Raw genomic sequence first — 27,788 nt, forward strand, 5'->3', positions numbered from 1 at the left:
TTACTGAATAATGGTTGTCAGCAAGTGCAGCTACAAGATACTCGGAGGGGCTTGCCTTCCGTCACCCCCTTTAATTTAGATTGCTAGGTTCAGAGGTTTTGACCCCGATTGCTGCAGTGCCTTTCCCCAGCACCGCCACAGCCTGCTGCAGACCCTCTACACGCTTGTTGGATGCTCACTGCTCTCCCTTCGGGCTGACCTGTCTGCAGGATGGGCTCTCTTCACTCCAAACCCCTCGGGCTTTCACAGCCACGTGACTGACTCATCGGCCCCGACAGCTGCTAATTCAAGAGCAATTTCTGCCTCTTATCTCACAGTTATCCTTGTTTAACAGCCAGGGTGAAAAACACTGGTTCGAAGTTTCCATTTTAAGTCGTCTCCCAGGACAGGATCAGTCGAGCATCCCTGTGAGGAGAACCAGGCAGCAGCGAGGGGAAGTCACTGGACTCTCCAGCCGTGCGGTTCGACACCACTCGACGTGTTCTCTTCTGCACAATTCAGACTGAAAACGCAGCGTTCCTTCCGGCTGAGCAACAAATTCATGTTTGTAGCTTCTCATTCAAATTACTTTTTGCAAATCTGAGATGACATTTTCTGAACCATCCATTTAATGTCTTACATCTACCCAGGACAAACATGGGCAAGCTGAACCCAGCCACTGCGATGACTTAAGTTAGGATTCAGCGATGACTTGGTCATAGTCTACTACATCTGCGTGCAACGACATTATTTAGTTATTATAATACATGCTCTGTTCAGGCACAAATTTTATCCACACCAAACCACCTGTAGGAGAAGGGCCTAAGCTACTGTATCACACAGTCTCGTATCTCCTCAACCTGCTTGCACTAATTCTAAGACTTTTCTCACCTCCCACCTGAAAATACAATGCAGATAACAAGGGCAGATTGCTGCAATAGAAAGTTACCGTTTGGTGCTTAAAAATGTCAGTTTAAGATAACTTTAGCAGTGCTCTTCTATACAAACACACCTGATGCAGATTTGCCTGGCTCCTTAAGGTTTACCACAACTCTCCTCAGCCAAACTACATAGGGACAGAGACTTCATCAAGAAATTCTAGAAAAAATCCTGTTTAAAAAGATCTGTCACAGGTAAGAGATGCTACTCTTCCCTGCCAAAGTCCCCAGAAGAATACACAACATCCTTTCATTTTTTCCACTCCTCTCTTACATATCCCCAGCATCATATTCACACAGGACAGTTATATCACTCCCTATAACAAATCTTGCAGCTGCCCTCATTCCTAGAGATTAACAGGCAGCTTAAATCAGCTTTTACCCACTGTATTGAAGGCAACAGAGTCAAATATTAAATGGCAAAGGCTTCCAAAGTATTTAAGAACTACCTGTGGTGAGCCAGGTCCTGGAGGTGCCCCAATTTACCTTGAGACACAGACATAATTACACAAGTCACAGGCTAGAATTTGTGTCTTCATGATAGCTCATTTTGACTCAAGAGTCGTACAAGCGAGACCCAGGGGCACCAACAGTTGGATTTCATTTACAATTTTCCCCTCTGGCAGGCAGCTGTGCAAACACCCATGCCAAATCAAGGAGGCAGAAGGAATATTGGGTGGTGACGGATGCAGACCAATTCTTCCGTTCAGCCTGAAAACCCAAAGGAGCGTTGGTGGCCCTTTTTAAAGAAGTGCCCGGCTTGCTTTTGAGGCTGTCAATGCAAACTGCTGAGTGGGAAAGAAAACTCCTCCTCGGCAGCCGCAAGCAAGCAGCGCTTGATCAAACGGCAGGCAGGATCCGCAAAAACGGTCCCATTAAGAAAGTCACAACTGCCTCCGTTCGCTCTCCCAAACAATCAATATTAAATTGCGCACACTTAAAAGCAGGAAGGCTCTTGACTGACAGTTTAACAAGCAAGCTGACAGAGGCATGGCAGCTTCTACCCAGTACACCTCTGCAGCTTGTTCGTAAGGTTGATGGCCCCATCTTTCTTGCTCAGCTATTCCGTTCACTCATGAATTATGCAGAGTTGATTTAATAGACCTCAGCCCTCCAGGAAAGAGCAGCGGAGTGATCGTCCATCTCTCGGCAAACACCATCAGCCTGATCCCTTTGCAGCTGTCTTAGAGAGCTGAAGGGGATGCTGTCCTGAAAAAACAGGCAGAAGACGCAGCCTCCCAGGGTCAGGGCAAATATCGTAGATGTGGCTTGCATGAGAAGGCAGAACAAGGTGGGGTTACTGCGGATAAGGGGATCAGTCACAATCTTTATAGAACTGGATGGAGAGCAACCAACCAGTGCCTCCATGGAAGCCATACTAATTGTTGTGAAGTGACAGCCATCCCTGCCCCAAAAGAGTTGCTGGTGGAGATAAAAGTTCTAAATTTATTTTTACTTGCATACGGGCCCGCAGCAGTAGCAATCTCTTTTTAGCTCCAGGCAACGTACCAGAGGCTCACACTCATGCAAGCCAACAACAGTAGGTGTATACAGGGCTAGGTGAGGTTGGCCTGGCCTCCCCCCAAAAAAAAGGCAAAGAGGCTTTTCCAGCTTCCCAGGGCCAGTTATAGCACTGTGCCTACATGCAAGACAAAGAACTTCACCTTTAGGCAGAAAACACAATGCCCAGTTGCCAAACAAGCTCCTTTTTAATGCCAGCATTATCACCGGGGCACTCTCCATCACGAGGGATACAGAAACATGGAAGATTTCCTCCCAAAGCATGCTCTGACAGGAACACCACACATTCAGGGTAGAAAAAGGCCAAACTGCAGTGTTCCCTACCTGAGCATCCCTGAACTAAACAGCAAGGAAAAAGGTGGACTGCTTCTGACTTGCACTGTCAGCATGTTGGGGTTCTGGCAACACCGCAGAGTTCACTCCTCATCATAACCTGAGCTGATGGGGCCCTGGGGGTGCTTGAGTAAGGGAAATGCAGAGAACCCAAACCTCACAGGTACAAGGTCTCTACAATGAACAGATCCATACGGGGAACGTGGGCACAGCTGAGAACTGCAGAGAAGGAAACACTCACAGAGGGCACTGGGGCAAGTCACACCGCAAGAGTGAGGGAAGAGGGGGAAGGAGCGGCTGTACCACCAAGCTGCGCTGCAGGCTTTATGAGACCCTTTACAAAATATCAGGATTTAGTCAAATATTTCGAATCAATAACTCAAAATGCTACTGATCCAGTTCAGATTCAACCAAGATTTCAGAACAACTCAGAGACTTAACGCCCATTTTTGGTATATAACAAAGAAAAAACATATAAACCTATAGTTAAAACCAGTTACAACCTGACTGGTTTGATCCCAGTTGCACATGCTTTTACTTCAAAACTTGGAAAATGTGATGTGAAAAAATCAACGAGACATGATGTTAGTTTCCCATTTTTAAAGCAAAACATTATTTTGAAGAATGCAAGTATACACACAACCAAAAAGGAGAAAAACAGTCATATTATTTAAGAAGGTAGATGAATATCAACTCATTAGCAAGCCAAGAAGTATGTAACCACTAAAATAAAGTCTGTTAGATTATAAGATGCAGCCTGTAGGTACAATCAGTTAGCCAGCAAAAGCACTGAGCTAGTGCTGACATAGACCCTACAAAAAAAGTACTTGTACTCAGCAGCTTGCAGTCTAGAAAGCCTTGTCTTTTCCCAGCGGACATTTCTTTCTTACTAGACAGCTGCACACACTATGAAGAAATCTTAAAATCAATCTGCCAAGAAACACAATCGTATCTTAAAACAAACCTTTCTTAGGATGGGTTTTTGGAGGTTGTCTAGCCACTGGCAATGTAGAAACCTGAAAAGACAGAAAAGAGAAGTATTAAATACACCAGGCAAGGTTTCTTGAAGGCACATTCCACAAAATAATCAGAAAGGACAACCGGCAAACCCCAAAAGAGTGCACAAACATAGCATCACTGCTGCTAGACAAACTCTGCCCTGCCAAGCACTAATCTTCCATATCCATAGCTCGTTTGAGATTTCCACTCACCATGTAGATTAAATAAACCTGTTTGCTTTACAGATCATTCAGTTTTTGTAGGTTCACTGCTATTGATTAGGATTCCAGAAAGCAATCCATGTTGTACATGTTCACATTAAAAAAAAATCAAGCATTTAAGATGCTACTTAGAGATCACAGGACAAAATGTTAAAAGTGTGTTATAAACGTTTATAAAATTAATCAGAACAAAGTGGTTTCTGAGAAGTGAAGGAAAATCATAGACAGCGTCTGTACTGACCTACATAAGAGGCACAAGGCTGTGCAGGCTCAGACCACACCTGAGAGGAGCTCACTCCAGAGAAAGGTAAGTTTCACAGTGCTTCTTAAAGCGTTTTGGGGTCATCTTTAAAGGATTTATTTAGGGCCAAGGTGACCTAATTAAACACTCAACATTCTGCCTTTTCTTGGTCGAGAAAATGACAACGTGGAAGTCACCCAGAGAAAGAGGAGAGAGAGTCAAGTGCCTTCTTCCCAGCAGGTGCGTTCTCCGCACACTTGCAGGCTGCTAACCAATCCTTGATGTTGAGAAGAAGTTGAATTACTCTTCATGAAGATGCAGTCTTTTAGGGAAAAGAAGTGCATGCTCCAGAACACAGGGGCAAAACCAAAGGCACACCTAGGGCAGACTCCTGCCCTAATCGCTCTGGGAGTGCAGCGACGCCATGCCACGCAGGGCAGCAAACCTCACCCCACAGACACTGCCCACAGCTCGCGGCCAAGCAGGCAGCTTGTGGAAAACAAACCCATTGGGGATTTTTTCCTACTTTGCATCAAAATTGAGCACTCGCAGAAGTTACACAGGATCACCCAGGGGAAATATTTTCATTTTTGCCTTCCACGTCTCACAGGGAACAGTCCTCAGACAGTCCTCGTTCCTCTTCTTATAGGATTTTATAGACTTGTCCCACCTTAACAATTTATTTTTTTTTTTACGGTGGAGTTTCAGCCTAACTACTCGTTCCTTTCAGTGCTTTGGGCACATTTTTAGGTCTAGTTTTCTGGCTCCTACCAGCTTTGTTTCTTAATTTTTAATGTTTAGTCACTTTTCTGGTTGTTAATGAGAAGTGCAGTGTCGATCCTTTTGCAAAACTACCTAACTCCAAGATCTTCTTTCCAAGCAGCAGTAATGAGTGCAGAGAACTTCTTTTTTGATATATTTTCAGTGGTTTTTTTACCTAAACATCACCCCCAACTGTCGCTCAGTGGCTTCTCCAATTCTTCGCCTCCCACCACCCCAAACACTCCTCGTTTGGCCAGCCCCTGCGCGGCTGGGTTGGCACCGGCCGGCTCCACATATCACCTCGTTCTCTCCTTCCTCCTGCCCTTTTAATACCTCTTCACCCTCCTGGGAGCGAGAAATAAGCCAATCCCCCAGACGTTTCCCACACGGAACGCCTAAAAACCCTTAAAATCGCCTCAAGAAGCGCCCCGAGGCGTCCTTCCAGCCCCCACCCCCTTAAGTTCAGCGGGTTTTTAAGCCCGGGCCGCTCCCCCCGCCCGCCCCTCGGCCCCGCGCCCTCCCGGCGGCCCCTCACCGGCCGGCCCTGCGGCTCCGCCATGGCGGCGGCGGGCAGACGGCGCCGTTGCCGGGGTTACCGCGCGGCCCAGTTCCGGCGCCGGGCCCGCCATGGCGGCGGCGCCGCGCGGCGGCCGACGGGAAGGCGGCGGGGATGGAGCCGGCCCGCGCCCGGGGTCTGAGGGGAGTCCGCGGCTCCTGAGGGGAGCCCGGCTCGTGCCCGGAGCTTCACGCCCATAAGCGCCAGAGCCCCCACAGAAGAGGGTCCCTGTTTGTTACAGACGCGTCACCCTGCCCGCCCCCCGCTTTAAAAAGGATTTAGAAGACGTGACTGGTTCGTAATCGTGATTACGATCAAACAACACCAAAGGTTTCCCCTGAGGAGCACAAGCCCTGTGGCTTGGGTACACGTTTTGGGAAATGTTGAATAAAAACCAAGGGTAAAGGCCCAGCCTCACTGAAACCACACTGCTCCACGAGCAGGCATTTTACAGAGGCATTTTAATACGTATTTTGAATAGTTGAAGCCGAAGTAGCCACTGCCAGGGTAGTAGGCACGGACAGATCTGCATCATCCCACCCCTCACCCGCCAGCCCTCGAACCGCAGCAGGAAACCTGTGACATGTATGTATTGCCATCCACAGGGAATAAATAAAATAGTGAGTGGGGTGCCAGCTGAGAACTGCATTTCACATCACCGCCCTGCCTGGGAGCTGCCCCTTTGCCATTTTTCCCCCTCGAGGCTGGCAGAGTGGGAAGAAGCTCCGAGGACACCAGCCTGGCGAAAAATACCACAGGAGGAATTCCTATACAGGAGTAAATTTAATAAAACCACCACCAATTGTTTACTTTAACATAGCTCTTGTTACAGAAATCATAAAAGTGGACTCAGTAGCTAACTCATTAGTTCTTTCCCCTTTTAATTGAAAAATACCCCCACTGATTTCAATTTCTACTGCACTAGATGGAGTGTTAAATATTTGCCAGGACATTATGCCCAGTAATCGAGCCCAAAACAAACACAAAGACAATTCCATCATCTTTCCTTTTCAATGTTACGACTCGTTATAATGTAAGTGAAACTTAACAGCAAGGAACGCTCCATTTGACAGATGAAAGGGGGAGGGAGAGGAGATCCACAGCCAAAATCTTGGAAGAATCTTTTGAGAAGTGGTGCAAAATACCCCTCCTTTTCCTGCCTCAGAACTAAGGAAAATAAAAAAACTCTAACCACACACATACACACACTTCCTCCAGGTTCAGAGCGCGTGTCCTGCGTGCGTGGATGGGAACAGCTGAGTCTGATTTGGGCAGGTCAAGCAGTACCAATGTGGGGAGAGAAAAAAAATAAAGAAAAAAAAGGCAAAGCATCCTGAACCACAATGTACATTCGTCACTAATGCGGTGCACACCGGGTTACCGAGTGGCAGGAGCTGAGCGTGAGGGGACGGGTCCGTCGCCAGCAATAGGTACACACAAAACCACAGAGGCCACGGATGTAAAGGAACTGCAGGAAGAGGAGAAACCCAACTTCTCTGGTAAAAGCCTTCAAAAAAAGTCACTACACCAGCACACGCTTCCCCCACCCCATCGCAGGGAAAACAGAACAAAACAAAAAAAATAATCAAACTGAAAGAAAATGCACAGCAAATAGACATAATCTTGAAGATTTTTAAAGAATAAATATTTTTTTTGTAATTAAACATTATGCAAACACGTGCCACGCTTGCTCTTTGTCCATGCATATGCGCTATATACAACTTTGAAAAATACTGTGTTGTCCTCTTTTTGTTTTAAAAGTCATATACAAATTTTTTTTTTCCTTGCTGTGTACCCCCCTCCTCCCCTCCCCAAGAATCACCTTTACAAGGAGCCAAATCGACATTCATCCGTGTACTTGGGTGGCAGAGAGGAGGAGGGGGGCGGGAGAGACATCCCCCCTTACCAAAGTACATCAAAATGGCTGGTTTGGACATGAAAAGCAGTGTCAAGAAATTGGTTTAAATTTCATCTGTACTACACACAGGAAAAGAAAGATAGAAAAGAAAAAGGAGTCGGCTTGGAGAATGAAGCTACGTTACAAGTTAAAGTTGGAGGGTTTTTTTTTTAGTGCGTCTGTCACACTCTTATTGGCCGCCTAGAATACTGTTGTACAATGGTTTATCTACCTTTTTTATTACAATATAATTTACTTAAATTTTCTGTTAACAAAACAGAATCCCGGTACTACAGACCAGCGGTGTAACAGGCGTAGTGCCTTGTGTGTGTTTTTATTTTTATCGCATGAGCACTCTAGATGGTAAAGGTTTCAGAGTTCGTTTTATGCGGGGCCAGTCTCAGTCCTCAATGTACTCCCACAGGTCCTTCTCGTAGCCTTCATGCACGTGCTGCAACAAAACCCTTCGTCGACTCTCGCAGTATCTGCAGCAAAGGGGGACAGCACAGAAAAGACAGGTTAGGAGGCACTGCTTGTCCCAAGCATTGAGTAATGCAAACCTACATTAAGCCTTGCTTCCAAAGGGGAGATCTCCTGAGAAGGGCTTTGTATTTGTAGCCAGTTAGTTAACAGCACTAATTAAGACTTCAGCTATGCCAGTCACTCACTTCAGGTCCCTGGCTGGAAAACCATGCAAATGTATAGTTTCCTGTGCAAAAGTATCCCCAAAGCCCCTATAGCTGAGAAATCTGCGTTGATAACTGAAAAATGAAGAAGGGGTGGCTGCAATTTGCAGAAGCCAGAGCACAGGTTAGTGGTGACATCTGGAACAGGAGGGAGCTCTCCTCAAAGGTGCACTGATGCCTGCTCACTGAGCTGTATATAGACAATTCCAGGAGCTAGCTGGGCAAAACCCCGGAATACCGACCCTGTTTTATTCCCCTCCAAAATCCCTGTACAGATGGAAGTGGTAGAGCATTGAGAGGTGGCTACAAAAAGGGCACTGGCCTGGATGGAGGGCAGAGGTCTCACCCCACAGCTACTGCACCTCAGAGGGGCGCTATGCCCTGCAACATCTTCCCACCTACACACTTAAAACTGACAAAGCTGCAAATAAAGCTGATCCCAGAGTTAGGTACAGTCCTACCAGGATCAATGATAGTGAGGAAAAGGGATATCATAGGAACATATCAAAAGATGCCATGTTCATTTCAGGTGCGTTAGCCAACTAAAAAGATAAAAGCAGAGAAATGTTTAAAGTATTCAGGTTCCAAAAGCAAATTATAAATAAGCAGCAGGCAATTCTGGATTAATCCCCTTCCAGTGGAGCATGTCCCTCTGCTCACTAAAAGGAGCTGCACAGCAGAGGCATAGGAGGAGCCCCCCAGCACAGTGCAGGAGACCCTAACAGAAAGCTATCCAAGCATAGCACATGCCAACACGCAGGCAGGAGTGCAAGAAATACATCATAGCGGCCTCGACTCAGACATGTTTAATGCCCTAATACTGTTAGCATTCAGTATCAGATCAGATCAACAGATTTATCTGAATAAAACTGTTCTGGCTCTTCTCCTTGCCATCAGCTGTTGCAACACAAGTCTTCGTACACAAAGTCCCACTGATTTTTACAAAGCATGCAATAATGAACATGCACAGTTACTGCTTTCCCAACTTCAGTTATTTTGTTGTTGATGAGAGGGTCAATTCTGTTTTCTAGAAATACCTTTGCAAGCTAGGAAATCAGCTTCCCAGTTCTTTAAACCCCATCTGACCACCTTGATAACATCCTTGGTCTCAATCTTGCATCACTGTAACCAGTACACAAAGAGCACTGCGCAGGACATGATTAAGACATGACTGAACTAGTTAATTAGGGACCTGCACAGGCTTGACAGATGCATACTGTTTTCCCAGAAACTTGAAGGCAGACTTAGGATATATGTTGTCAGGCAATTCAAGCTATACAATTTTTAATTTCTTCTGGATAGCTGTAACCATCCCTAGAAGAGCATCCAGTTTCACAGAACCAAAGCAAACAGCTGCTTGAGTTGAGATACCAACTTAGCAGCCATTTTAAAGGCTAACTTAAAGAACTTAACCGAAGAGAGAAGGTCTGAAAGCCTTGTCCAGTCCCAGCCCTGCTGCCAGACCCTTTGGCAGAATTGGCCACAGGCCCACTGCGAGTTAATGGCTGCTTCTTCCACTCCCCAGCATCCCTTAATCACTAAAGCTTACCCTACTTGGGCATTTTTTTTTTTTTGCCCCCAACCTAGACATCACAAGTTTAGCGACTCTGGGAAAATGCCTCAAAAAAATGCAAGCCATAATCCTGTGACTCATCCACATTTACAGCTTTGTACTTTTCCACTGTGCAGAAGCGATTCCCCAGGGACCGTAAAAAGCACTGGCGTTTCTGTCACCTGGGCCCCACTTCTGCTCTCTTTCAGGGTTGAGCAGGTTACTCTCTCCTTCAGTACAGCTTTTGTGCACCCACTTTTTGCTCAGGGGACACACTGTGCAAGCAAGACAATGAAAAGAGCTGTCTGCTTTCTTATGGCAATGCAACCTAGGCCAAAGTCGTTGGTTGGGAACAACAAAGTCACTCCTTGTTCTTCTTTGGCAGGTCCTGGCCACTCCCCAGTGCTCCTTCTGTGCAGTGCATGAAGAGCCTTTGCTTTTGGTCACAAGATTTTTCTGTTCTGGGCTTGAACCTTCTAGCTACTGCTCAGCAGAGCAGATGCAAGGAAGAGCTAGGAGCCACCTCCCCCAAGGGCTGGTCCCAGCAGGGACATAAAAACACACTGCCAGCATCTGCGCGAGGGCTTCACCACCAGCAATTTCAGGCTCTGGCACAGGACACTGCTGTTCTGAGATGCCCAGGGACAGGCTGATGATCACAATGTATGGCAGAGGGCCAACAGCAAACAGCTTCCCAGGGACATGACTCTGGAGAAAACAGTAACTTGGCAAATACACATGCTGCTACCTACCACAGGGGATGGCATTACAGGTGCTAGAGCAGCTTTGAGATACGAGGATTATTCAGAAACAAACCTGTACTTATCCTGTACTTTCTGCTTTATGTCTTGCAGCGAATCTTGGGAGATATCTCGCTCAAGGTACCCAGAAAGCACCTCTGTAGCATTCTCTAAGTCTGCTTGGTTATTCTGCAAAGACAAAAAATATGTATTTTTAGGTGGAAGGAAAGATTTTTTCTGTCAATCCAACCAAAATAAAAAAAAAACAGGGCAAGATATAAGCCATGTAACACTCCAATAACCTGCTCTGAGCACCGTGACTGAAAAAGTAGAAATTTCATTTGATCAGAAGAGAACCGTTACACCCACCAGCAAGCCCTATTCCTTCCTCAATCTGCAATATTCTGGCAAGCCTAAGGAATCTTTTCCTTACTACTACAGCACGGTACAAGCCAAATGGTCTCCCATTATGCCCCTAAGTCTATTTCCCCCCCCCCAGCACTGGCACAGCTCTACTGACTCCTGGTACACACAGCTTTGACTACTGTTCAGTAGTTCTGTGCACCCTAACCACACAGCCCAGAAACCTTATGCTTAAATTCTGTACATAGACCAGTGAAGGATTGCTGTAAACCTTAAATAGCTAATACAGCTTCACAGGTGAAACAGACTGTGTAGATTGTCAAGAGCAATTTTAATGGTAGTGCCCTTGGAAAAAAGTCAGCACCAGGGAAAGGCAAAACACCAGCGTTAAACTTTAATGCATTCTTTTGCCAGTTCAAGCCAGAACCTCAATCCCTTTTTTTGTTGTTTCCGACTGCAGCAACAAGTAGCAATATTTCATCCCCCAGCAGAGGATCTACAAAATGCCTAGTAGGGCCTCTACCTTATAGACAACAATATTCAGAAAGACTCACTTCTGTACAACTGGGGACAACAGCTTCTCCAAGCATGACATCCCTATGCCACTTATCTTTGTGATCTGAACTCCTGACAACCATGTTTTCTCCTACCTCAAAGATAATGGACTGATTATTCTTTTTGAGGTAGAAGGCAAAGACGTAAGTGTACATGAGTGTGGCACGACACTGGCAGAGGACGTCGACTGCTTTCTTCAGGAACTGCACCTCGATCCACGACATGTTGTGCTGCTGCATCTCCTCCATTTTCTGCTTCACCTGAGCATAGAGCTTGTGCTCAAAGCGCAGGCTCTGCATGTGGTTCATATAGCGGTTGCAGTAGAATAGGTACCTCTGCAGGGCTGCTCTGGATCGCTGTGTTAATTCCCATTAGGGAAAAAGAGAACAAATAGTTAAAACAAAGTAATGGCTGCAAGAGAAGTAAGCCCTTCACAAGGCTCTTCCTGACCCTGAGAATGAGCTTCCTTTCCAAAGGTGTTTCCTCTCCTCACACGTTGGCCAGATTCAGATGGCGCCACTTTGCGCAGCACTGTTAACCCTGACATTGTGCACAGAGGAGAGGCCAGACCCAATGCAGCTCCCTGTCATGCAGGGGACCTCCTAGCACAGCTGCAGCATCCTCACTCCCAACCTTGAAAGTAATTGGAATCACATTGCTGAAGCCTAAAGTTTTTTTTTTTTTTTTTTTTTTTTTTTTTTTTTTTTATTTCAGCCTCCCCTCTCAAGTTACAAGGACTTAAATGCTTCCAGTGTCACGACAAACAGCCAGAAGCAGATTTTCCTTTTTTGGCTAATAAGGAATTCTAATTAAACAATTATTGTGCTTGTGTTAAGAGGGCAACCTTAGGTTGCCTAGGCATGCCGATTACAGAGCAGGCGAAAGACGCGATGTGCTAAGTAGTACAAGAGAACCAAGATGACTCAATACACAGCCATTAATCTTATTTTCTTCTCACTGACAGATCAGCTGAAAACAAGGACAACATGGGCATGGTTAAACTTGCAGAGTGGATGTACAAAGGTAGCACACGCCAGCCAAAGTCATCCCTATCTGCAGGAGGAGGGGCTGCAGGAAATACTTTGGTTCTTGGCCGTAACGGTACTTTGACAGAGATGCAGGAAATGGATTTCTGCAAGCTGCAGCACACAGCATGCAATCCCTCCCCATTAAAAGAGGTTTTGGCTCTGCTAGCCATATTCACAAAGCAGTTCAAGGTAGCTGCAGCTTCACTCCCAATTTCTACTTCTGTCAGGCCTCCAAGTGTAGGTATTGGAACAACTGAAGTCTACTCTATTTACATTCAAAAGGTCTGCTGTGTTTAAACACCTCAGGATTAGCATTAAGAACTTTGCAGTGAAGAGCATTTTCCAAAGGGCATTAGGATTGCTGTCTCAGACCCACAGCATTATGACGACTTCATGCAAGAGCTGCTATAAAACAGGCAAGGCAGCATGACAGATAACAACTGAGTTAACATGTTCTCTTCGCTGCACTAAAGTGATTTTGAACCTTCTCCCCACCCAGCGCAAGGCAAGAATCCAAAGCTGCTGGTGAACATAACTGTCTTTTGGATTCGTGCCCAAATCCAGGAAATTCCTCACGGCTGGTTTACAGGTTTACAGAAAGCCTAAAAGCACGCCACAGAGCTGGTGATCTCCCTCACCACCAAAGGTTATGGACTCACCTCCTGTGCATCCCTTGCTGCCTTTGCATCATCCTCGTTGTAACGATTGCAGTTGTACCTGTAACAGGGACACCGATTCCACAGAGTTCAATTCAAAACTCGATGCAGTTTCTCTCGTGGCTGCCTCGCCTTCCCGCCAGGCACGCCTCTGAACTCACCAGGCAGATCCGTGGGGCTCCCAGGGGCCCAGACACACCCAGCAGAACTCGGCTTTGCAGTTCTGGTTCCGACAGACCATGTGGTTGCAGCCCCCATCCTTCTCGATGGTGACGTGGCATTTCGGGCACTCCTGTGGACAGGACACAGAGCACTGTCAGCGGGGAAAGCAAGGCAGGCTTAGTCACAGGCTTGTTAAGCACAGCACCCCTTGAAAATCTTAGGAAATTAGAAGGGTTCCCATGGCAGTAAGAGACTGCACATCAGGTGAAATACGCGGTTTACTTTTTCCCTTTGATCATCAAGGTCCTCTTCAAAGTTAAGTCTCCAAATAATTCCAAACTCAGAGCAGCTAGACAGACCAAAAAAAGCAACAAATATCACCTTTGTTGCTATCATACATTGCTAGTGGTACACGGGATGGGTAATTTCGTGACCTTCTCCAGAGTTACAGTGATAGCAGTGATGGTTCATAATTGCCCAGGGGAAGGCATCTGGCTTTCCTCACCATCAAGTGTTTGGTCCACTGCAGCAATCAAACCTCAAAAAAGCCTAACAGTGAGCTGGTATCACGCTGCTATCAATCCGAGACACCTGCAAGTTGTAAAATGTTGTCCAAAAAGTATCCGAAAACTAGCAGCAAGAATCCATTGTGCTTCAAAGAAGCCTCTGTCAGCTAAAAAGACAATGCTCCTCCTGGGGCATTTCCACACTTCCCGTCAGGCTCCTTTTTTCCCTCTTCATGTAACACCTCACTGAAGGCTTTTCTTACAGAAGTCCATGTGGGGCTCCCTTTTCAGGTGTAAGGCTTCTGTCGAGTATATCAAAGAGCAGCACTGTACAGGGAAATCTTCGGGGAAGTTATATATATTTTTTTTAATAACACCAGTATCACTCTTACATCAGCAGAATATGGCCACTTTCCGAAACAACATTCATCTCATGCAGAATATAAAAAAGATGATTTCTGTAGTGTCCTACTGAGTACACAAAGCTAAAGTAGCAAAACCACACTGAGCTGCATCTACAGGTGAAGGAAGCCAGTCCAGCTCGTCTCCTGCTTGTTCCTGCCCCTCTGGCACTTCTCTCATGCTGGCTCTACCAGAGTTGAGCTGAGGAGCTCTTCGGGTTAAAACCAAGCAACAAGTACAGTTGGAGAAAACAAAACATCTAGCCTGGATCAGCCCAGCTCATCACACAGCCACACCAGCATTTGTGAAGCTATACAGGACACAACCCAACACATTCACATACACACACTCCAGACGTCCCAAGTACTACCACGTAAGCTACATTTGCATGCAAGTTGGTCTGTTTGTGCTGTAAGAGAGCAGAATTTGCACAGTTAGGTACTCAGAGTATAGCTGAGAGGTCCCAAAGACCATCAGGGTCTCCACCTGTCAGAGGCAACCTTTCTCACTAGATGACCAGGTTACAAGGGGAAAAAAAGACAAGGGAGAAGATGCTAGCATGAAACTGAACTTGTTTATGGCCATCGCGATTGAAGTGCTCTGAGCTACTTGTGCTCAGCAATGAATGGTTTTCCAAGAGAAGATGGTGATAGCAGAGCTGCATGACTTCCCCCAGCCACGTGTCTCATCTGCTCAGGTGCCAACACTCGAGTGCCTCGGTGGAAGACGCAGCTATAGCCAAACAGCTGCAGCCGTCGCTCCTGCTTAGGACAGTCCCACAACTGGGGTGAGAGAGAAACAGCTCCCGAACAGCCTGCCTACGCACAGTGGGGCACATCCACACTGCTTGCGGGGCCGTCCTCACCCACAGCTACGCTCACTTTGGAGCGCTGAAATTCTGCTCTCAGGTCTTGAAGGATGCGACCAAGCTCCTCAGTGTCTCAACATGATGGTGCTTGGAGCTCCTAGGCAGCACTGTGATGCAAACCAGAACAAAAATACCCTAACTACAGCCCTTGCAGTACACGGAACGCCACCCTGGTCATGCTTTTACACTCTGTTAAGCAAAGCGCAAGGAAGAGGTTACACAGTGAGCTGTGCAAGTTTTGAGAAAGTGAAGAAGCTGAACATTATTAAAAATTAAGGAAAAGCTATGAGAAGGATGTATGAAAGAAACAGCGAATGCTAGCAGAAAGAAAAAAAAGCAGCAACTACTCAAGCCACTAATGCAATGAGTGGAGGAGATTTATAGATTAAGGAGGATATGGAAGGCAGTTCTTATTGAGAATTACGGCCATGCAACAACATAATAGCCAGCAAATCAAATTACTAAACCAGTAGATTATTCTGCACGTTATCTATCATGCCACGATGCAGAAGTGACCTCATTAACATTGTTCCACTCCGAACAATTCGGTGTTTGCTTACACGATGCACTTTGCAACAAAAGCCCAGGCAAACCTGGCCAAGGAGAACAATCCCCATTCTGTCCTAAAAGGCTGCGTGTACATAAAACCCCACAAACCTCAGCAGCTGCCCTGTGAACAGGAGGCTAGATAGAAACACCTTCCATATTTCCATGCAGGTGAAACCGATTAGTCCTTTCCGGGACTCCCAGAGGCAAGGGACACACATTAGCCTCCCTGACGTATTCACCACAATGCCTTCACCTATAACCAGCCCTAAAAGATGAATCCTCCAACACCACGGTGAGCACTTCAACAAAATCCACAGCTGAACTTAATTACACTTGGTGCAAAGTAGCACACTGTGGCACCACCTAGAATCGCTGAGCAAAGGAGGATATTTTAAACGCTTGCTCGTCTGAGAGGAAGGATGGCATTTTGACATCTCAGGGAAGGCTGTTCACAGTTCTGGCACGAAACCACGCTGGTGAGAAATGAAAGAGCAAAGTTCGCTGCTGGTGCCCAGGGAGGATCCAGGCGGCTGCCAGAATTTCCATGCATTAGAACAAATGTAGGACTTCCAGAAAGTACAGAGGGAGTACATGTTCAGGCATTAAAAGCAACCTGAAAAGGAAGAGAACTGGGTTTTTGCCATTTTATCTCACTTGGAGGAGAAAAATGCCCAATAGCTTTTGTGGAAGAAAAAAATCTGCCTCTTTTATATATCAGCCGTTCAAGTCCTGTCTAGCCCAGAAGATAATGAGATGGTGACATGACAGGAGCCAGAAGTGGTAAGGCAGGGGCGTTTTTAGTATCAGATGAACAACTTTCATTAACTCCAATTTAACTTCAACAAAAAACAGTGCCTTGGGTGAAGACCAGACTGTTAACATCTTTGTTCTTCTTCCCTTAGTGCTCAAAGATGCTCCAAAACCAACATCACTGAAACTCAGGTTTAAAAAGGTTTTGTTCCCCCCCCAACCCTTCCAAGATCCTTTCAGGCAGTCTTGAAACACCTTTGGAGTCCCAAAAAAGCACACAAATCCAAGTTTTCTGTTTTTGTTTCTTCATCCTTTGAAGGTCCACTTAATAGAAGTAACTGATTTATGTGGTTTCTTTATTGCCAAAGCCACGCGAACCAAACACCACCAGAAAGCTGCCTAGTTTATTCAAGAAAGGAACTGTTTAAGAACCAAGTTTATACAACTAACTGAGGAAAAGAAACACACAAAACCTTCAACTATTCAACGCTTTGTCTGCAAGAATACTGAGAACTAAAGCCTTGGTAAAGAACTTGCTTAGGCTTATTTTGAATTTACATTTACTTAAACTAAAAGCCATATACTTCAGCACACCATGCTGCAAGAGCTCTACCTTTTGAATAAGCAGAAAGAATTTAGTGTATAGGTCTCCGAAGTACAAATAAAAAAAATTATAGAGGCAGCCACAAAACTCACTCCTCAAATCTCCTCATTTTTCATTCAGACCACTCCAAATTTGTCAAAAATGCATCACACCACTGGTTTTTGAACAGAAACAAATTCCAATTCAGCTAGGTTTCACTTTTCTACTCTCTCATATAACAATTGCCTCATTTTCCTTTCCTATCCTGTCTCCGAGGGCAAGCTGGAACAAATGTATCTCACATTCTCCTGTTGCAAAGGATTACCCAGACTTGAAGCGCACACGTTCCAGGAAGACTGGTATTTTTCTGTTACGCCTCCATCGCGGTGAGATGGGAAGTGTTCTTCCCTGAACCGAGACCACATGGGACAGGACTGCAGCTCAGCATCACGCTCGGAGGACTTGAGAAAACGTTTTTCAAAAGCTAGAAATGGCAATAGAGACAGCAGGAGCAACAGGAACACAGCAGCAATTAAATGACTTGAGTTTTCTTCCCCACCTTAAAATGGGGTTTTGCATCTGATGGGATCTGATCCGATTCCCTTCTTGGTTCTTCAAAATGAATAAATTTGATGCAGAATTTGGCCTCTGACTTGTACTCACTGAAGCGAGCAGCTGTGAAGAAGGTTCAAGACATCCCTCCCCAATCTCCCATCCATCTCCCATCCCTTCTGCTTTCCTTGTAGAAATAGTAAGGAGACAGACAGCAAGGGCAGACATACGCACACCCAAACTGTGCAACTCTTGCCCCAGTGTCTTGCTACGGCAGGAAGGGATTTTTCCCGAGCTGTACAAATACTTGGCTCCTCTGTGACCGCAGGCTGTAAAGCTCCAACCATGCGTCTTCCAACAGCCAGCCCCGCTCACACTTCATCGCAGGAGCACACAACTCCCATCTTCGCTGCCCTCGAGAAGGCAGAGATCATTATGAAGGGGGAGGGTTACGTTTCCTGTCAGCTTTCCCCCGAATTCAATCTAGCATCAGTTCGGAGAGAGGAGAATTGTGATATTGTCCTTTAGTTATTTCAATCGATACGGACACCACAGGGCTCCATGACAGTTGGCTTGCTCAGATGTCTGGTGTAATTACCCTGCCTTTTTTTTTCCCCCTCTCTCCTAGTGCTACTGCACAGTCTGGGCTCCAACATATTTTCTTGCTGCAGGAGCATCTCTTACAATATTAGAGGAAGTAGCTTAGACAGGGATGTGCAAGGACAACAGCCCTTCTGCTGCTGACACCAGGCACTAACAGATAAGCTGGGCTGATGCCCGCATGGCTTGGCCACACTTGTTTCCCCTCCTCACCCTCCTCTGGATGGGTGTTTCCCAGAAAAAAAAGAACTTCTTGCTCCTGCCATTTAAACTTAATTCTGATAGTCTGAGATATGCTTTAAATACCCCTAGCATGGCTCCTTGCTAACACAGTCTAGATCCCAGTTAAAAAAAGGATGACCATCTTTACAATACTCTTTGGGCAAGCAAGCTGCAGATACCTGTCCAAAAAATAGAAGCAGACAAGCAGCTTCCCATTTCCAGCAGCCAGTCTTAGTGGCACATTACTCATGTTTCATTTACAGAACACACACAAGTGTATATATATATATTTTTTTTTAAGATGAGCACAGAACCCAGTAAGCTTAACTTGAGATTGTAACAACACCACACAAGCACGAGGCTCTCCAGGAAGGCAGGCAAAACTGTTCTGCACCCAAAGCAGGCGAGCTCAGACCTTGGCCTTTTGCAGCACATGCCAAGGTAGAGACACCTAGGGACAAGGTAGGAGACAGAGAGCCCTAAGGCCGGGGACAGTGTCACCCCTGAGGGGCAGCAGCAGCTCCTCCTCTAGCTCCCAAGGGCTCCATCACAAGCAAGATAGGGCTGTCAAACAGGAAAACGGGGCTGTGCTATTGTGATATTCCAAGTATTTGGTTCCCAAGGCTAAAATAGCTGCTTTACATGTGCTCGCACTCAACCCTTTCCAAGTTGTTTGTTTCTTCTTCCTCAGGTTTAATTTAGGCAATATCTGAAGAGCAAGCAAACTGAATAAACTTGGTTTGGTTCTCGACCCACGATCCATCTCTGAACATGTTCACCCCAGAAACCGCCAAGTTCACTTTCCTGAGCAGTGCTCAGCCCCCAAGCGGGGACCACAGAAGCCTCAGCCCATGAAACAAAAAAGCACCAAGACTGCACAATTCCAGCACGACTTTAACCGTGCGTTTCAGCAATGGGTGTTTCTGCTCTCACCATAATGCGACATTCCAGTTCAATGAAAAACACACAGCCAGCCCCAGAAAGCAGCAGTGCTGCCGCAAACAATGCCATTAACCAGTTACACAACGGGGCTAAGAAAACAAAGCAGCCGTTTCCTCACACCCTCCCCACCTTCTCCACCCTGCCGGCAGAAGTGAGACCTGGGTCTGCTCCTAGCCCCAGCCTCCCGATGACATCTGCTTCTCTTGTTTCCTCGCCACCACCCCACCGCTGTTTTTATTCCCAACAAATGCAGACCTGCTGGAGTTTCACACGAAGTTGGGCTCGCTGGAACGAAGACATTTACATAATAAAATCTTAACAGCTGTTCTGCCAGTCTCTATCTGGAATGCTGCCCAGCGGAAATGAACAACTCTTCAAGAGACCAGCCCAGGGGATTTAAAGGCAGATGTAAATTATCACAGCCGTATCAAGCCACGGGTGGTGTTAACATGTTTCACACACTTGGAGCGAGGCACTGACTTGCTCAAGGAACCCATCAGTGCCAGACAGGAGCCCAAAGACTTAAAACTTGAGCTTGCTTTGGGTCTCCAGTCGACTTTTACATGTTAGGCAGAGTTTGTTACATGAACAAACTCTGCCTAACCTGAAGAATGTCCCCTGATCCGAGGCAGTAACACCTATTTGAACTTCAAACAAGTGTATTTCAGTGAGCTGAGGATTTTAATGCCTGCTTTAATGACAACAGCAGAAAAAAAGAATCCTAGTACTGACAAATTAGGTTGCTATTCTTCTCTTCATCTGATAGCGTACATAAAGCACAAGGAAAACACCCTCACCTTTGTGTTTGCTGCAATCCAATTAGAAGTTTCACTGTCATCATCACACTTCTTAATCCACTTCTTTAACCACTGTTAGAAAAATGCAGAAAGAGTTACATTAAAACAGAGGAACTGTAAAGGGTCCCAAGACAGCTGCTTACATTAAGGTGACAGCAAAGAACACAGAGCTCAATGCCACCACACTGAAGTACAACTTCACAAAGCTTCCTAGAGCGGATACAAATCCTTTGACTTGCTTACTAGATACATACCAGAAGAGAAGAAGATAGGATCAGAAGTCTAAGCAATTACTACTATTCCAAAATCCTACCTTTTGGAAATTATCTTTTAGTAAATTGGGATGGGAAAACAGCACAGGTGATGCTAGAAAGCAGTGCAAACAGCAACTAATTTAGTTGCAGACACTTCCTGCAGCACCAACCTGATGCAGTGAGCAGGACCACTGCACTAACACTTCAGCAACGAGTTTACAGTTCCTAAAGTTCAACCAGCTAAAACTTCAAGTGGGACTCGATATTATAGATATTTTAAAAATGATCTGCCAAAACCGCAGTCAGACCCTCTGTGCTGGCTATCTTTACACCAAGCCATGTCATATTTTTCCCTTGCCATCCACCTTAATCTTTTTTTTCCCTTCTTAACCTTGGAGGGAACATGGCTTTACCAAGTGAATGCAAGTTACAAAAACAAAGGACTGCTTACATCTGCTAGATAACAAACTGACCACTACTGTTCCAGAAAGACCAGCCAAACCATGCTACACCTCTGGTGAGGCTTCCTTTTGCCCTCCCCAGTGAAGTTTTTATGCATTTGTCACTAAGAACACAGACCACCCTGTCCTCGAGGCATGAAACATCTGTGTGAGCTCTGCGCAGGGCCACAGGAATCCTAGGTTTAACTGCAGCTTCTGGCAGCCCCGTGAAAAGTAACAGCCCAGTTCCAGAGTTCACTGCATGGCAGCAGGTCCCTGAACCAGGACCAAATTCCTTCAGTACTACAAACTGCAACCCTGCAGAAGCATGAACGGAAATGCTGAGTGTAGGAATGCTCTTTGTAAAGTGAGGCATTCACTTCTGAAGCCACCCACTTCTCCTCCAGGGTCTCTGTTGTACAGCCGCCTCCTCTGGGTGTTCCCCCACGTGGCTGAGGAATTGTTCTATCAAAAAGAAACTTTCAGGCATCCTAAAGAAATCCAGAAGGACTTCTTTAATTCTTCTCATGAAGTGATCTAAGCAGGTGAACTAATATGCTTCTTGATGTGAACAGCTGCAAAGCTTGCGCTTCATTTCTGCGTGTCTTACACATAACTTGACTTTAATTGTTTCAAAGTCACGCATTTGGAAAATTGCTCTGAGACGCTCACCTTGCATTTAACAGGATCATGCCAGTTTTCACCGCAGTTAAAGCTGAAAGGGAAAGAAAGGGAAAATAAGCTAATTAGGTAGCCAGCTATACTTTTATTTAACTTGGTTAACACCATGGGTATCTTCTGGGTCATTCTGTTGAAAGACCATGGACAATCTCAAGGAAAAACACACGTCAAACACCTCAAATCCCACAGCCTCACTGGAATATATATCACATTCGTGAATCTCGGTGCTAATGTTAGATGCTTAGATGCAACAGGGATTTATTTTCCATCAAGCACCTCGGACAGCTTTGCAAAATAAATCAGATATCTTAAAAAAAACTAACAAAAGGACCTCACCTGAACAAGATACTTGACTTAACTAATTATTATAAAAATATATGCTGCAGGCAAACTTGCTATTGAAAGTTAATGGACAAATGCAATTTAGTACAGTATACACCTAAAAATCACTGGGATTCTCTGCTTGCAACCAAGAACCTCACCTAACTCAAAATCACTCAGCTGAAGGCCATCTCTCAGTGAAAGCCAGATGTGGGGCCTGGTCAAAAGAGCCTTGAGACACCAACTGCAACAACTACACACCAGCTGGGCCTAATCCTGGCTTGCCATTTGAAGCCCACCCCATGCCCACCTCCTCCCCATGCTTTTCTCACCACATTTAAACCCCATCTCAATATAAAGACTTCTAGATTACACACTAAAACACTTTGAACACAAAAAGCAACATTAACTTCTTTTACTTGTTTGTTCTTACCAAAACTGACGTCCACATTTGCAGCGAACAGGTTTAGCATCAGGATATTGGACTTTAACAACATGGTGGCAGTCTGGGGCAGGACACCATTTTAACAGTCGATTACACTACAAAACAAAGCCAAAAAAACATGATAGAAAAAGGATGCTGCACAAGAAACTCACCCATTTGCCCTTCGGCCCTTTTTCATCCTTTCAACTCTGAGCTTCAATTGCACTTCCTCCTGCCTTACTGTAAGTCTCCTCAGCCAAGGCATTTGCTCTCTTACTAGCGAAAGGAAGCAGGAATACAACCATCAACATTTCACTGCCAAATGGAGTCCTTTACGAAAGAGGAGGAGGAGCACCACCTCTCCTGCTGACCTCAGAGTTCACTCAAAGAACACATTTGAGTAATTTGAAGTTATGGAGCTTTCCACCAACATAGCGTATTTAAACTTGTCTGCAACTACTCACTTCTGTTCCACTGCTCCCACAGCCTTTTTGAAAGTTAAAAAGCTCACAACTCTGCACAGTACCTAGCTCTTACTACCGCTGCATCACTTCAAACAAGGAGTGGAAGCTTAATCGAAGTAACAACTTGCATACCAGGCTCTGTAACAAACGTGAACACATGCGAGTAGAAAAAGGGGACAGAGGAAAGTCTTCCAAAACACCTTTCTCTAAGATAATTCTGATTTTGGAGGTGTAAAACTATTAGAATTTTGCTAAAAGCAATTTTACAGCTTGACTTCAAATGGCAAACATTAAAGGCACTTTCTTGTTTATAATGCTGTTTCCTGGTTTTCAGTCTGAAGCATCTCAGATAACATTCAAGAACCATAAACATGAAGTGCTCCTCAGAACTTATACATTGAACAACTGTTGCAATTGCAATTTACAACAGCTGGCTATACCTCTAGGTAACCTCACCATGGCTTTTGTCCTATAGATCTTTACTCTTTTCCTACAACTGTATCTGTAGCTAACTGGGCTAAAAAACAGCCCCCGCAAAGCCTGTAATTTGTAGTTACATTTGATTAGAGACTAGGCAGAAGAAATCCTATTCTACAGCTATAAACTAGCCTCACTTCTCTGGTTTAGTACACATGCAAGACAAAAGACACCCTGGAAGCCATTACAAATTTCAAAGGAAAACTCACCTCTACAAAACTATTGGTTATTAAATGCTGGTACTTTAATTTAACCTTGGAATCTGTGATCAGACGCCTGCAGAAATAGAAAAAAAATATTGTAATAAACTCAACTTTTTTCCCCCCCCACATAGCCAGTACACACAGACATAAATGATTTTGATTCTTCCTTCTATGCTTGCAAGCGCTTTTTTTGCGCTTACCTTTTCTCTATTATATTATGAAATCTACAGATACTGTATTCAACTTGTAATACTAATTTCAGAATCAGACAAAGCTCATGAAGTTTAAGGGAACTAACCTCTCAGTGTGAGGATGTTTGCTTTAAAAAAGTCACTTTCTTGGAGAGTCCAATAACCAGAGCAGTTTCATTAACTCGTTCAGATTAAATGTGCATTTTGTGTCAAACTCCTTTAAAAAGCTTCAGAACAGCTGTGTTAACTTTGGTAGACCTTATGTTAGCTGGGTGTCAACAGAATGCAACAATTTCAGTTTGAAAGTCAATGTGGTTTTAATCTACTATATTCATCACAAAAAAGGCAACGCTGATTTAAATCCGACAGCACAGTGATAGTGTCCACAGCAAAGACTTCACTTCTGAATTAAGTCAGCTCAGAGCAGAAGACAACCAGACAGGAATCCTTTAAAAGCATGGTGACCGCTTTTCTCCTTGACACAACGATCCAGCTGGCATTTGCAGACTGTCCACACTAGATGCGTTATAAATAATTTAATTATGTACTGCTGAAGACCGTCATATACGTCTTTTGGTTATTAAAGAAACATCTTCTGCATTTATAAAGCTTCACAACAAAGCTGGACTAGTACGCACGTTGTGGTATTTCTGTTTTAAATCAAACTGTAGTACAGCCTGATACAGCCATACCACATATAAATATTCTAATTAACACACTACCCATTTCAGGGTGCAGCCAGAATCAAGCATGCTCCTGCATGTTATCACGCAGTGCACGTGACTATGCGATGTTGCATAAATCCTAGCCCTTAGCAGTCTGGGGAGCTCCTCACCAAATGACATGCTGGTTATTACATAAACACAGCACGTGACAGCCAAATTCCCAGTGCTAAAATAAAACAAATCGACTGACAAAGCAGCTCATCAGGCCCTTGTCCGTGACGAGCCTGCAATTTCAGAGTGAAACTAACCAAAAAAGGAAAATAAAAATAAATTTGTAAAATGAATTATAAATCTCACTTTACTCTATGCCTAACCTTCTAGATACATGGAAGTAGAGTAAATTCCTTAAGTGGCATTTAATGTATATACGAGATGAAACCCATCCCAGTGCCCAGCCTTTGGGGCTCATTCTTCTATGAGCCAAGCTATGGAAGAAATAGCCTCACTGAAGCTGCCAGGCTGAAAAAGCAAACTGCTAAAAAGCAAACTGCTTGCAAACAAAAAAGTTATCCCTGGCTCTCTTCCGGCAACAAGGTTCAGAAAAGAGTACTACACACTGGCATGTCTTCAGAACAATTTCAGATCCATCCGAAGACAGCAGCTATCCTCTATAAGGCCATCAGTTTGACACTTTTGTTCCATTTTCACAATGCAAACTCCTCAAGGACACAAAATCAGTGAATTTGCAAGCCCTGCATCAGGTGAGAATTCAAACACCTTCCCACAGGAATTACTCCAAGACCCTACTGCATTCTGAAGTGACACAGCAGCTATGTTTTTTGCAATTATGCAAAGGAAGATTAAAATCGAGAAGGTGCTCCATATGACTTCCCATAAGAAAACCCAAAATTCACCCATTTCCCCTGCGTGGGTTGATTCTTAAAGGTTAGTACCGGCCTGCTGCCATCCACCTGCAGCCGCCGCCAGGTAAGCCTGCCTCACTTCTTAATGAAATCAAGAACTTTGCACGTAGGATAAAGCAATTACCAGCAGCATTAGCGAGAGTGAACAAGGGATGGGAACAGACTACCTTCAGCCAACCTGAAGGTCTCAAAAGAGCCAAAGGGTCTTTGCAGCCTTCCTGCTTAAGGTCAGCAGGAAGAGCAGCAGCAGGAGAGCTAGCAATCTACTAGCTGAAGACTCACAAATCAAGGAAATTCATCTGAATTGCTCAGTTTGGACTTGTACGGAGAGAATGCAACTTGGAGATGTACTGCCTTGTTGAGGGAAAGTACCGAGAAGGGAGTAAGTGAATAGCTTGGCCTATCTACTCTGATTTGATGGATAAGGAAACTTTAATGTCTCTCCGCACTGCACATTACTCTTAGGCTTCTATAGCTTGGAAACCTAGAGCTGGAGACTTCGTAAAAAGAACGAGACTTAAAAAGAGAAAAACTAAGCACATGGGAGGGGGTGCAGATTCCAGATGGTATTACATCTTCGTTCCTGCCATTTTGTAAAATAGCTGCAGATCACCATTGTTGCTTTTCAGGCAAAGTACTAGCATTCACAGAAAATGCACCTTCCCTCCCCCCAGAAATTGCAGGTGTCCCCCATAAGAGGAGAGAAAGGAGGGTTTTCACCTCTGTGTTTAACATTTCACTTAAACAAGGAGAACTTGCTTGTTTTACTGCTCAAAGTCCCAGCTATCCTTGCCGGTTCTAGGTGGGGCACAGCACATGCTTCCATCTTCCTCTTCCTCCCCCTTCTAATGCTGCCACCACAGCCTCCACTGACCTGAAGACCCCCAGCTAGCCTATATGAAGGGACCCCCAAGCACATCTCATTCACTGAGAGCTACGATCAGGAACACCCTCGAGCAATTTCCTGCTGAGAGCGTGTGACACCACAAGTCGAGCTCAGACTCCAGTAAACAAAAATCTCCATCAAGTCACTCAAGAGATGCCAACTTCGGTTCGGTTTCCACCCACTGAACTCCACAAACCACCCCTCAACGGAGCACGAGGATATTTCAGCTACTTCCACTTCTCTTCAGCCTACACTTTATGACTAACAGAGCCACTGGCGCAGAGGGATATGGGAAATCACTCATCTGAAAGCAACTGATAGAAAAAACAACAAATTAATATCAATGAGTGAGTCAGACTTCAGGAAGGAAGGAATAAGGTAAGAGAACGAGCTTCTATTTAGATGCTTTTTAGCATGAAGAATCAAAATGAACTTAATCAAGGTTCAGCATTATGAAGGATATTACTCACGCAGTAACATCACACAGCATAAAAGGGGAGGAAGCTTGTGGAATTCACTGCTTCGCCTTGTGCAAGCAGCCATCCTTCAGCAAGACAACTTAATAAGCTAAGTGACACAGGTTGACATACCAGTTTAATCAGATCTTGTGTTTGAGGGTCAACTGCTCTCTATCAGAGGGCATAAAACATCCCCTACCTCAGACTGTAGACAGGACTGACTTCCTCTGACTCACAGAGTAACTACAGCTATAGGACCTGGTGAACCAGTGGGTTGACCTAGGTAGGAAGTCAAATTCCTACATAAATCAAAGGAAACAAAATGCACAAAGCTGTTAAACAGGGTTTGGAAAGACTGCCTGATGTTTATTATGCTGTCTCGATGACCCAACTGGTCAAGGAGTCTTTCCTCCAAGTACTGGGGCACAGGTTTTTCAGACCTAAACACGAAGTTACGAAACATACCAGAATCAAAATAGACACTTCAGCGCCAACCTCCCTAGTGCCTTAAGCTTCTACCCAGCTTTTTATAAGCCAGTACATATTTGAATAGCACATGAATAACAAAATGGAAAAAAGAGAAGAAAGCCAAGAGGTAGCAACTCATCATACTTACATAACTGTATTGTCATCAACTAAGATATCACAGCCATGAGCAGGGCATGAAATGGTCTGAAAAAACAAAAAGGTCATAAAAGGAACAGTGTTTATCTTTTTTTTTTTTTTTGCATCACAAAGAATTCCAAGGCAACAGACTTCACTCCAACCCACAGCAAAAATAGTAGATGAACTTTATCATCACATCCCAATGTGCCACCCTGCACAGCACGATTTCTCCCATCCAGAGCAAAGATTTACAAACTAAGCTTCCCTTCAGCTTCACTCATGGCAAAGACTACAGCCCCCAAAGTTTTTAGAGGTTTGTAGTTTTAATTGTTGCTCTTTTGTTTTTTTCAAACTTTAGTGAGGGATTCTTCCTTCCCCCTCCTCTCCAGTACACAGAATGTTGAGAAGTCATGAGGTGTACGAGTCGACGTATTACCTGTCCCATGCCTTCCTCCATTATTTTGGTAGTTAAATATTCACTCCAGCACTGCATACAGAACTTGTGTCCACACTCTAGGCCAGTAAAGTACTGCAATGACAAAGAACACAGACATCGGGGCATTTTATCATGTATTCCAGCCTTCTCGATGCTGTGCAGATTATTGCATCCCTCATTTCCTGTACCAAACCTGAGCCTCTAGTATTTATTTTCCACCACCACCATCACGGAGCATCGCTAACAGCTCTAGACACGCTTTCAAAGCCAGACCTCAATCCCCAGCCCTAGCAGCAAGGAAAGGTGTGGCTGATGTTTCTATCCTGCCTGCCCGTTCACACCGATCCTCATCTTAGGAGCATGAAACGGCTCTCCCCTTGTTTTACTCTGGGAATTTAA

At 45.0% G+C, this 27,788-nt stretch overlaps 2 protein-coding genes across 6 annotated transcripts in view; both read right to left on the reverse strand.

Moving 5' to 3' along the window:
• BBS4 (Bardet-Biedl syndrome 4) overlaps positions 1-5,643 on the reverse strand; it is a 46,518-nt gene extending 40,875 nt beyond the window's left edge. The window contains exons 1-2 of one of the 4 annotated variants that reach the window (XM_040570226.1): positions 5,530-5,643; positions 3,736-3,787 (exon numbers count right to left, since the gene is read on the reverse strand). In XM_040570226.1, the coding sequence (XP_040426160.1) occupies positions 3,736-3,787; positions 5,530-5,553 (76 nt within the window). In that variant the 5' untranslated portion in view covers positions 5,554-5,643. Of the gene's footprint in view, positions 1-199; positions 401-3,735; positions 3,788-5,529 lie in introns of those variants that run through there. The other 3 variants (XM_040570227.1, XM_040570229.1, XM_040570230.1) reach the window with 3 other exon arrangements.
• A 677-nt stretch (positions 5,644-6,320) lies between these two features.
• ARIH1 (ariadne RBR E3 ubiquitin protein ligase 1) overlaps positions 6,321-27,788 on the reverse strand; it is a 55,749-nt gene continuing 34,281 nt past the window's right edge. Inside the window, exons 4-14 of one of the 2 annotated variants that reach the window (XM_040569388.1) lie at positions 27,390-27,482; positions 26,964-27,019; positions 23,231-23,297; positions 22,090-22,196; positions 21,327-21,369; positions 19,961-20,032; positions 13,189-13,319; positions 13,031-13,088; positions 11,439-11,711; positions 10,502-10,614; positions 6,321-7,932 (exon numbers count right to left, since the gene is read on the reverse strand). In XM_040569388.1, coding sequence (XP_040425322.1) covers positions 7,848-7,932; positions 10,502-10,614; positions 11,439-11,711; positions 13,031-13,088; positions 13,189-13,319; positions 19,961-20,032; positions 21,327-21,369; positions 22,090-22,196; positions 23,231-23,297; positions 26,964-27,019; positions 27,390-27,482 — 1,098 coding nt within the window. In that variant the 3' untranslated portion in view covers positions 6,321-7,847. The remainder of the gene's footprint in view (positions 7,933-10,501; positions 10,615-11,438; positions 11,712-13,030; positions 13,089-13,188; positions 13,320-19,960; positions 20,033-21,326; positions 21,370-22,089; positions 22,197-23,230; positions 23,298-26,963; positions 27,020-27,389; positions 27,483-27,788) is intronic. The other variant, XM_040569389.1, reaches the window with a different exon arrangement.

This window comes from Cygnus olor, chromosome 11 (genome assembly GCF_009769625.2).
Source record: "Cygnus olor isolate bCygOlo1 chromosome 11, bCygOlo1.pri.v2, whole genome shotgun sequence".
NCBI classification, from domain to species: Eukaryota; Metazoa; Chordata; class Aves; order Anseriformes; family Anatidae; genus Cygnus; species Cygnus olor.